An 11,968-nucleotide genomic window follows, 5' to 3' on the forward strand; every position below is an offset into this window, starting at 1 on the left:
AAAATTGGAACATATATATCAAGCTCTGATCACCAATTTTCAAAGAATTTAGATCAGGTAAAACTTAACACAGAAACTATACAGAATTTAAATGCTGCCTGAGAAGCAATGTACTGTAGTGGAAAAGTTTTGAATTTGAAGTCAGGAGACCTGGTTCCAATCCTGGCTCTATTACTAAATTGCTGTATGACCTAGCAAACAAGTTGCTTAATTTCTCTGGACCTCACTTTCTACATTTGTAAATTGAAGAGTTTGAACTAGATAATCTCAAAAAAACTTTCTTACCCTAAAAAGCAATACTATATATTAAGTTCTTTATAGAGATAAATGTATGTATACATACATACATATATATGTGTATGTATGTATATATGTATATATACACATGTATGTGTTTGTGTGTAGATATATCATGTATATGAATATTCAGAGTACATATTCAGTATAACCATATAGATAAATATATTATATATATCAAGTAAAAGGAAAACTGTTAAGTTTTGTAATGAAATTAGATATAAAAACTACTGACCTCAATCTCTAAAGCTATTAACATAATCAAGTCTCCATTTATTTCCATCTTCTTCTATTCCAAATTAATTCCGCTTTTTTCTCACTCTTCACCATTCAAACTAAATTAAAAAACTCTAATTCAATTTTTGAGTTTTTGGTTGTTGAAATATGCACTATCTTAATATATAGTATTTTTTTTTCCTACTCAAAATGTTTAAATGGGCTAGCCTAGGAACTTTGCCACCATAGTTGTAATGTGGTTTCCATGGGAAAATACACTCTTGATTTCCAAAAAAGCTGCTCACAAATGAACTTTTGGAACGCAACCCATTTCTAAGTTAAGGACTTCCTGTATCATCTGGTAGTCACGCTTCTTTTGGCAAGACTTGAACTCTAGGTTTATGTAGTTGTGAACCAAGCAAGAACATTGTTCACCTCTCTAGCAATGTGATTAATTGCAGAACTACAAAACTGTAGAATATACCAAAGGTATTCTTTTCTGGGTGGTGGAATCCACCCCAAGGCATGACACAGACACCCTTTAAGAGGATTAGATCCTAACAGACGTAAAACAGTTCCAAACACATGAACAAGTTCAATGTTGCACATACCCTGTAAAAGTTAAATCACATGGCAACACATATTGCTTTTAAATGTTGCATATAAAGAAAATGCCCCCAGAAACAGGAAGATGCTTATTTCACTTCCTGATAAACTACCCATGTCAATGTTTTAACAAATGCTTTCTAAATGGTGCCCTATACAAATCTAAGCTTTTGTGCCATAGATCAATATCCGTGTTTCAGTCCTGGATGCTCTTTCCATTGGTGCTGATTATTCAGAATACCATTAAAAAAGGTGTCCAACCTATAACATGATCTACAGTATAGACTGCAAAAATGGAATTAGAAGGAGGCTACACATCTCATACGTGAAACAGAAATGCCATTCCAAAAGTATAATCTAATAGGATTTTTTTTTTAATTAAAAAGTCAATCTAAGTAAATAAAACACGATATTTTAAAAATAGTGACCTCACAGATCAACAATGATCTCATAGACTACTGGCCTATTATCTAACCAGAAAAGGAAAACAAAAGCAGATGCTGATGAATTTAAATTGTTGAGCTTTTCAAAAGGTTTAAAAGCACTCTAATGTAACAGGGCTGCAAGTTCTCCAGGGACCAGAGATGTTTATAGATTTTTCTTTACAGCAGAACAATTTCTCAAACAACATGCATTGCTAAAACAAATATTCATATTATCAGCAAGGAAATCTTCAGTTCTCTCAGGTCACTGAAGTCTAGAAAAGCTAGAAAGAAAAGGAAATAATGAGGGAGTAAAAGAAGCATTTTTAATATGCTGCATAACAAAGGAAAACTCGCTAATGTATATACTGGCTCTACTAACATTATCAATAACTTCCATTCTGCACAACTGTTACACTCTGGGACAAAGAGATCTACCGTATAGATAGCTTCATATAATAAAATGACTAACGATTGAAATTTCCCCTTCATAATTCTCAGCAGCTAGAAACAAAGTCGAAGACTTGGAGATGGAAGACTTGAGTTCGAATTCTGTATCATGAAACTTGACCTCTTTGGGGCTGGACAATAAGAGCATCTATCTCACAGAGTTGTTGTGAGAATCAAATATAAAACACTTTGCAAATATGAGGGTGCTGTATAAATGCTAGCTATTATGGTTATTGTTACTGCTACGTATTTCCTCCATTAAGTTCCTCTTCCAATGTTCTTCGTCTTGGAATAGCAGGGACCCTGAATTCTCAAAAGCTGCATCAGTGAAAGGTGAGCTTGTCCAGGTCATACTCAAACTGGGAAAGTAGTGAGTAGAGCTTGATAAGGGATTTCATATATATACATATATATATACATATATCTAAGTTATCCAAGGATCAGTTTAGTTTTATATATATATGTATCTATATATATGTATCTATATATATATGTGTATATATATGTATCTATATATGTATATATGTATGTATGTATGTGTGTGTGTTATCCAAGGATCAGTTTAGTTTTATATATATATGTATATATATATATACACACACACACACATATATATGTATGTATGTGTGTGTGTGTGTTATCCAAGGTTCAGTTTAGTTTTATATATATGTATATACACACACACACACACACATATATATATATATATACATATATATATATGTATGTATATGTGTGTCTGTGTGTGTGTTATCCAAGGATCAGTTAAGTCTTAAAGACATTTATCACCAGGCTAGCAAACCTGGGGGCCCTAACAATTCTTGAAGAACTTCTTGGTCGGAGGGACAGCAACATAACACATTAACCAAAGAAATGACAGGTGCTCAAATCATGGAAATACATGAGTATCTAACAAGCCGGATTCCATAATTCCGTTTTTGGCTACAGCGTAAACAGAATTAAAGTGTGTCTGGGGACAGAGGGACAGAGGGCAAGGCAGTGCCTAAAGTCTGCTCCACAGTGAGATGGGTGGCATAAACATTCGTGAATAATGGTCCTGAAATCTGACATTCTATCAGCTTGGTCTGCATTGAGCTCATTATGAAAAAGAATCATCTTACTCTTTGTCCTTGTAATACTCAACTCCTAGCACACTGTGCCTGGTATGGACTGGGTGCTTAAGAAATACCTACTGACTGATTGGTCATCTGGTACTAAGCTAGAAAGAAGGGAAATACATGCTAAAATGCCCTGATCCTTAGGAGGTTTGGGTCATGGCAGCAATGGTAAGCATACTTCTAGAACTTTCCCTGTTCTATCATACCTGCTCCTGACCTACTATCCTCGGGCTGCTAGGTAGGCAAACAAGAGCAAGGCCACTCACCAGAAGCAAAAGATGTAGGTACTTTGGGATTCTATTGGTGCTTACATTTGGAAAGAGGTGGGAATTAAAGGAGAGAGAGAGAGAGAGAGAGAGAGATAGTGTGAGTGTGTGTGTGTGTGTCTGTCTGTCTGTCTGTCTGGAGAGAGAGAGAATATGTAGGTGCTTACAACATGTGAAAAGAGGCAGGGATTAAGGTGGAATGGAAGGGGGTATGAGAAAGAAAGAAGAGAGAAAGAAAGAGAAGGAAGGAAGGAAGGAAGAGAGAGGGAGGGAGAAATAAAGAGAAAGGGAGATTCTATGTGTATTTACAACATTAGAAAAGAGGCAGGGATTAAGAGTGAATGGGGGGCTAGAAGGTATGTAAGAGAGGGAGAGAGAGAAAGAAGGAGAGATTGGTGCTTCCAGCTTTTGAAAGGAGGGATTAAGGGAGTCATGTGGGGGGGGGGGCACACCCTTCCCTTGCAGTGTAGACTTGCTCCAATGACCCAGATCAGGGGCCTCAGTTCAGTTGGAAATCAGGACCAATACCATTCTGCAGGAGCCAAGTAAAAATACCTTACGTTTCACAAACACTTTAAGGATTGCAAAGTGCTTTCTCCACAACAACCCCATAAAGGATTAGCACATTTACTTATTCCTATTTTCCACAGAAAGAAACTGAGTAGTCTTCAGGGGATGAAACGATTCCCCCAAAGTTACACAGTGAATTTCAGAACTGAGACTTGAACTCAATTCTCCCTTCTCCAATATGGACAGTCTTCCCTCTATATCATGGGCAGATCAAAGCAGAGAGCTGGCTGCACTGTGGCTCACTCAGCCCCATTTCCTACTTTTGGCTCCCAGTATGAGCCTTGATTCATTGGGAGGTCTCAGGGGGTTAGACTGGAGACTCAGTACTCAACTTCAAAGTGTACTCACTGGCAGAGCTAATGGCAGGCGGGGTCATTACACAGAGATTCCTCAACCACCTCCCTCCCCTCTTAACCCTCTCCAAGGAGGTTTCCTATTCACATGCTTTCTAGTGATGTCCACTATGACTCCACTGTCAACAAGCTAATGCTGCCCTAAGAAGCAGTCAGGAGTCTACAGGAGTCAGGAGACTATTCAACTATTTCGTGATATTTTCAGAGAAATGCAAATACTCAGTAGGGTAGAGGGGCTGGCAAAATGTTCAGTGTGGAGGTCACTGACTCTCCTGATGTCTACGTCTATGAAGTTGGGGAGCATTCATACTTTAAACCTACTACCCAACATAGCCAGTACAGGTTTCTTCTCTTGAATTACCATTTTTTCTGACCACACTCATCTCTAAATAGTCTGGCCCTGCTTTCCAGACCCAGCAGTCCTTTGTAGCCATCATCATTAGCAGCAACCCTTGAGGAATAGGGGGAGCAGCATGGAGTCCTGAGAGAGAGGAAAGGGCAGCATGTGCCAAGCAGGTCAAACCATCACCACCACCACCACCACCACCATCTCTAACATCTCCCCTAGACCCAAATGGAAACAGCCCAAAACCCTGTGCTTAATGGCTCTGGGAATATCACTTCCTCCTACCCCAAGATGACCAGTCCTTCTTCCAGTCTGCCCCTAAAGCCATCTAGTGAAACAGCCCTTGTGGAGAATGAGCCCACCATCTCTGCCACCACCACCACTAATGGCTGACCAACCACCAGCAATAAATAGTCAGGCAAGGCCAAGAGCACATAAAGAGCACAGCTTGCTAGACTATCAGCTCTGCTTCTAGCCCAGTCCTTAGAGTTCCAGGGAAGCAACTGCAGAGATAAGTCCAGATATCCTCTTATGCCTTAACAGTCAAAGCTGCTGAAGACTCTGAAAAGAAAGCTTTCACCCCAAATCCCTTGGGCATTATTATATGGTTCATCATCAGAAACAGATACAATTTTATCAATGGAAATGAAACTAAAAAGGATGAATTCCTTGCACTCTAAGAAAGATGGGGCCTTTCTATCTGACTTGCAACTAAAACCTCCATGTATTGTCTCTCTCATTAGATTATGAACTGTTAACTACACAGGCTTTTCTACTACAGGTATCCCTAGTGATTAGCACAGTGCTCTGCACATAGTAAACATTTAACGAATGCTTTTTTTTCATTCATTCGTCCACCTGCCTTTTTCTAAGTTAGGCTCACCTCATCCTAACTCCACTAATCTAGGCACTTGTGTCCTGCACTAACTGATCTGATAAGTGGTCATTTTCTCCAGTTTCTGACCAGTTAGTGTCCCTCAATAGCCAACAATGACTGAATAAAACAGGAAGGTGTGATATAACCCAGCTCGTGGCTTAAAAAACAAAATTGCTAATCCCTGGATTAACTGCCTGATTCTGTAGCCTCCTTCTCTCCCACAAGGTCTATAAAAGCACAGGCTCCCTAGCTCCTTCACTCAAATGTTATGAGCAGAGGATGAATGTACGAAAATGATTCTGCGTAGGCCAGCACACTTTTATAGGTGCACACAGAATTATTACTTTTAAATACAAAAGCCCATGTGCATATAGATTTGTCCATCTCCAATCTTATTAATAAATTTTCTTTTAAAAAAACTAAAGTATAATATATTTGATTAACAGTAGTCTTTCTCATTTATAATGACCATCTGGATTACCAAGAAGGGAAAATCAGATAGCAGTGTTTCCCCAAAACATAATTTTGGTAAATATTTAAATAGGAAGGGACCTAAAAGGCCATTAAATCCAACATCCTCGATTTACAGATGAGCAAACTAAGGCAAAGAAATATTAAGTGACTTATCCAGGGTCACCTAGGTAATAAGTATCTGTGGCAGAATTTGAATTCAAGTCTTTCTCTTAGCCACTATATTACTCAGCCTCCTCTTTCCACATCAATGATACATTAAGAGATTAGTAATTATTTTTTATTCTATGACAACTTAAAGAGTAGTAGTAAACTAAAGTTTTGTTCATTTGATTTTCCAAAAACCAGGAATTCCAAAAGTAAACCTAAATCAACTTTTCTATTACATTGACATATTCAGAACAGGCATTATTATTAGCAAGGTGCAACAAAGCACCAAAGATCACTTGACTGCGAGAAGTAACATAAAAGATCCCATCAATGAAACCTGAATGACCTGCAAAGGAAGTGGGCTTCACAAAGACAGACATTCTGCACTGGCACTTCTTGGTCAAAAAAATTTGCCACCCTACAGTCAATCCGACGGTCAGCATTTAGCAACATGAAAAGACAGCTGGGTGTCCCAGAAGTCATCTGGATTAGCCCATTAAAATTTCTGGGACACCATGAATCCCTTGGGACATATTAAAAGTCGTTCTCCTTTGGTCCAATCTGCCAGAGCCTGAAAAAGGATAAAAAGGTATGAAGGGTTTCAAAATCTATGCATGCCTCCTTAGACCAATAGTTCTTCATGTTTTTTGCACAATAGAGGCCGCCCTCTGACAGTCTGGTTAAGCCTATGGACTCTTTTCTTTCAGAAAGTCTTTAAATGAATTAAATAAAACACATGATTACAAAAAAAACTCAATTATACTGAAATGCAATTATCAAAATACTTCAGACTCCAGATTTGGAACCCTGGTCCTAGGGAAAACACTGAAGTGAAATATAAGCAAATAATTCAACTTAATCTATTTAGATACATAATTATTTTGAAACATCACATTAGTTTAGTATAAGTAATAAATAAATTCTTTAAAATGTTTTTAATACACAAAGCCAGAATGAAAGTCATAGGAAAAACATAAGATTTTATGACTCTGGGAATGTTCTTTGGACCTTAAACTGTTATCTTCTGTACCTGAAGTGTCTGGTCAAAAAGCTTAGTTTCATAAAACTTACTACGATATGGAAAGCAAATTGTTTGTAACTAATGAAAATCACATAAAAAAGTCACCCACAGGTTAAGGTTTACAGTATTGAAAAAAAAAAACTACAGTCCTGATAAGAGTGAAGCTGAGAAGAATAGGAGAAATACAAGGAGAAAATATGTATCTTCATTTAAAAAAATGAGGAAATAAGTTAGGAAAGGTAAGAAACACTGAGTGAAGGAGTGTGGGGGCTGTGAGGCAACATACAATGTCTGGGGTGGGGGGGATCCCATCTACTTCAGATTCAACAGGTAAACAGGTATGAATTATTTCACACAAACCAAATCTCAATTTAATAATAAAATACTAGCATTTGAAGGCTTCTTGAAGATCCACTCTAACCCCTTCAGCCTGCTTAAACTGTAGATCTTGATCCCTGAGTCCAACACCTTCATTTTAGAGAAGTTAATTGACTTGCCCAAGATAAAATCAGTAGCATTGCCAGGGTCAGCATTTCTGATCACTTTCAGTCTACTAAATGCCCCCATTATAGATATCCAATTATTTATTATGCATTTAATTACTGTACATGACAAGTGAATGTTATATATATTCAATGGGTGTGTAGCAACAGGTGTCACAAAGCATATTTACTGCTTTAAAAAAAACAATCTCTGTTGCTAAATGACTTCCAGACTTGGAGCACCTCAGAATTAGAAAGGAAGGCAAACAGGGAGAAGCATGGTGAGGGTAAGAAGACTGGAACATATAATAAAAAAGGAACTCAGAATTGGAGTAAAGGATTTCATTAGGAAAACATGATCAAAAAGGAGATGACAAGAGTGATGGATAACATCCATCCAATATTCTCTTTACTAGAGGAGAAATTGAGCAAGGCTTCCAATACAACAGGCAGACCTCCATAACAAATTTATGGGAAGACCCAGAAAACAGCTGCATGGGATTGACAGGTGTACTCACCTAAATGGATGACATCACATCATTTAAATATTTAAGGTAATCACAATCCCTATAACCCCTACTTCCCTGCCTCCACTTATCTATATTGGCATACAGAATCTTAGATTTAGCAGAGACATCACAAGACATCTAATCTAACCTTTACCCATAAAACATACTTGTCTATAGCGTCTTTCTAGTGCCTGTTCAGCCTCTTTAATCAAACACTTCCAGTGATGGGGACCTCATTACTCCACTAATGGCCAGTACACAAGTACAGCTTGTTCCTTTTGAAGGCACTTACAACTTTTAGAAAAGTGTTCCCTATGTTGCACTTAAATTTTCTTCCCTGTAACTCCCATTCACTAATTCTAATTCTACCTCAGAGGGCCACATCTCATCTCTTTCATTTGACAACCCAATTAATTTATGTATTTAAAGCAATACTCATCAAAATAGCAAGAAGCTTCTTCATAAAATTAGACAAAATTACACACAATTAAATTCAGAGAAGAAATATCAAGTATTACTCCAAAAAGAAAAGATGATAGAGATAGTCTTGTACATGATAGCTTTAAAACACATACCAGTTATTATTTAGCAAGTTATTATTTTTAATTATTTAGCAAACCTCTCTGGGCCTTATTTTCCTTATCTGCAAAAAAAAAAAATAAAAGGATCAGACTTTGACCTCTAGGGTTCCTTCCAACTCTAGATATTCAAAGACGACTACCATGCTCTCATGTGTATTCCCTCCCCCCTAAAGTCTCCTCTCTTCCTTGGATGATGTAATGGATATCCTGCTAGGCTTAGAGTCAGGAAGCTCCCACTTCTATAACTTACTAATTGTATGACCAAACCAAAGGTAAGTCACAACTTGTGTTTCAATTTCTTCATCTGTAGGATGGGGAAAGTGATACCTGTAAAACTTATCTCACAGGCTGATTCAAATAATGTATGTTAAGGGCTTTGCAGACCTTAAAGCTATTATAATGTATAATTATCATTATTATTGTTGAGATGACTATTATTGTGGTTTCTAGTTTCTTTACCATCCTGACTACCTTTTCCTGCAAACACTTCAGTTAGTCAATGTTCCTCGCAAATGTCAGGCTCATAGAGGGACAGAACCTCCTAGATGTTGTATGACCAAGGAAGGTACAGTGAGATTGCCACCTTCTCAGAGGAACAAGAGTCACCTTTCAAAATGATTTGTCTGTAATGTTTGTACAACTGGAACTAACTTTTAAAGCAGCATCTAGAACTGCCAGGAACTTCCTGCATGACCTCTAAAGAACCATTTCCCTATCCCTGGGCCTCATTTTACTCACCTGCCAAATGTCAGTGGAACTAGAGGATCTCAAAGACCCCTTCCACTTCTATCAGCCCATGCTTCTTTAGCTCTAAGTTACAGACATTCCTATCACTTTCTTTTTTCAATATTTTCAATGAAAAAACGAGTAATTCTACTCTGAAAGGAAATCATAAGATAAATTTAGTGGGCAGGCCCTGTTTCTACTTTCCCAGAATTAAAGGTAAAAACTACCTTCAATCAATAACTGCACCTTCTGAAAGAGGCACATCTTAGCTCCAGAAAACAAAAAAAACACAAAATTTAAAACACCCTCTTTTTACCTAGTTTTTTCTCATATTTCTCTGACTTCAGTGTATATCATGAGACTTAAAGATACATGATGGACCATGTACATACAGTAGGAAGGAGGAGGATGGATTGCCCTCAGAATTTGTCGGTTCATTCTCCTTATGCTGAGCTATATACTGTAGCTTAAATTAGTTACTACAGGCACCAAAAAATTTTGCATCTTCCTACGGGTTTGAAGTAATGCAAAGCCAACATTTTAAAAAAGTGAGCTAAAAGCATCCTCTCCTCATCTCATGCACTTGTTCACTATAGAAATAGACTTGCTAGTCTCCTGCTGGTGGCATTCCAAAGGAACCTGAGAACCCCAGGGGGCATCTTATCTGATCGGTTCACTTTCAGAAAGAAAACCGGCTCTTTGGAATCAGAAAAGAAACATTGTTAGTGTCTTTGAAATTACTACGCTTTTGTTACATTTTAACACCTTCACCACCACCCCCAGTCCTAGTTTTCCAGGCAGAAAGCAAAGTGTTTTAGCAGAACCTAAAACCCCTTCTCCAAACTGTTCCTTCCACCCTAATCCCACTTTAATTAGGTTCATAGGAGTTTGGGGGCGGGGGGGGGGGGGCGAAATTAATCATGCAGGTAGGAGATGCCTTGCAAATAAAGTTCATAGCCATACCACGAATACCCTTCCTCCTCCCCCTCTGAGAAGATATTTAGGGGTTTCTTTTTCTTAAATCATCAGAACTACTAGTTGCAGTGGGGAAACCAAGGCGGGGGGTGCGGGGGGTGGCGAAGTGATGCAGTTGTTTGCAGAGGGCACAAAAAATCAAAGGAGAAGTCGCAGGGAGGGACGAAAATATTAAAATGAAAAACCCCTGGCCAAGAAGAAATAGACCAGAGAAAGGGGTAGGCGGGGAGAACCCCTGGACAAGATGAAATAGACCTGGGGGAGAGGCCGGGGAGTAGAACCTTCTCCCAGTCACCGGGCCCTGTCTGGATCCCTAAGGAGAGTTGAGGGGCCTCAGGGCCCTCCCCTTCCCAACAACCTACTTTATCCCTAGTTCGGGGGTAAAGTGCCCAGCAAAGAAGCCAGTCTCGAGTCACATGATTACCCAATCCCACGTTGGAAACAATCGGGTCTTGGGGCCGGGCCCTAGGATGAGGACGGGAGGGTGGAAAACAACCAGGGATTAGCCCCATTCCGTCCATCCAAGGATGCAGACTCGGGCACAGCACTTTCCCCGGTGCAAAGAAAAGGGTCCTGTCCCTGTAAACGTAGGGTCCCGGGCTCAGGGATGCAAAAGGTGTCTCACTCTGCTCGCTAAGCCCCGAACTTTTATTCGCTCCTTCTACTTCCCCCTCCCGCCCGAGGGGCTCCCCGCGGGGGTCGGGCACTCACGTATCGGTTGATGAGAGTCCGGATGAAGCTGCAGTCTATGGTTCCTGCCATGGTACCTGCGGGATGAAGCCCCCCGCGCCGGCGCAGCTCCTCGCTCCCCTAGGCGAGCCTCAGCTCGGGGTCGCCTTATCTCTCCCTACTCCTCCTCGGCACGGCCATGGACTTGCTGCTACATCGGTCTCCGGAGCTGACAAGAGGCGAGCGCACGCGCCCAGCCCGGGGCCCCCGTCAGGCTCCGCTGGGCTCCCTCGCTGCCTGGCCGCCTGCCTCCTTCGCTCTTCTCTCGGGTCTCCCGCCTCAATCACGCCCGCAGCAGCTCAGGCTGCCAGCCGGGGGGCGCACGGGGCACTCGCGGGGCGGCACCTCCCGGCTCATGCCCTCCTTCCCGGCCCTGTCCCGAGCCCTGGGCAGAGCGCGGCCACCTGGCTGCTCCCAGGGCACTGCACGGAGTGGGGAAGCCCAGGAGAAGGAATGGTTTTGGTGGGGATGGGGGGAGGTGGGTCTGCTGTAGGTGGTTGGCTCGTTCGCTTTCTCTTGCCACCCCCTCACCCTCCCCAGGCTGGAATCGGCTTTTCTCTCGGGAGGGCTGCCGGGAGGAGTCTCCTCCTCCCGCCTCGGGCGACCCTGGTCGGGGTTCTGCTCTCTTCCCTCCCGAGCTCGCAGTGGCTATCCGTTCGGGCTCTTCAGCCCAGCCCAGGCTCTCCGCTCACCTCCCCCTCCAAGAGCTTGGGCTCTTTGATCCTTCCCAGGCAATTCTGGCGGCGAACGTCACGACCCGCGTGTGAGCATGCGCCCCAAAAGCTACACGCCTCCTCCCGCTC

General features: G+C 41.0%; 1 protein-coding gene across 4 annotated transcripts in view; it reads right to left on the reverse strand.

The window, feature by feature from the left end:
* The window catches only part of ATP11A (ATPase phospholipid transporting 11A), a 214,924-nt gene extending 203,646 nt beyond the window's left edge, over nucleotides 1–11,278 (reverse strand). For all 4 annotated transcript variants that reach the window (XM_072621938.1, XM_072621941.1, XM_072621940.1 and 1 more), the window contains exon 1: nucleotides 11,148–11,278. In XM_072621938.1, the coding sequence (XP_072478039.1) occupies nucleotides 11,148–11,198 (51 nt within the window). In that variant the 5' untranslated portion in view covers nucleotides 11,199–11,278. The remainder of the gene's footprint in view (nucleotides 1–11,147) is intronic.
* Nucleotides 11,279–11,968: the final 690 nt, after the last annotated feature.

Source organism: Notamacropus eugenii, chromosome 6 (genome assembly GCF_028372415.1).
Source record: "Notamacropus eugenii isolate mMacEug1 chromosome 6, mMacEug1.pri_v2, whole genome shotgun sequence".
NCBI classification, from domain to species: Eukaryota; Metazoa; Chordata; class Mammalia; order Diprotodontia; family Macropodidae; genus Notamacropus; species Notamacropus eugenii.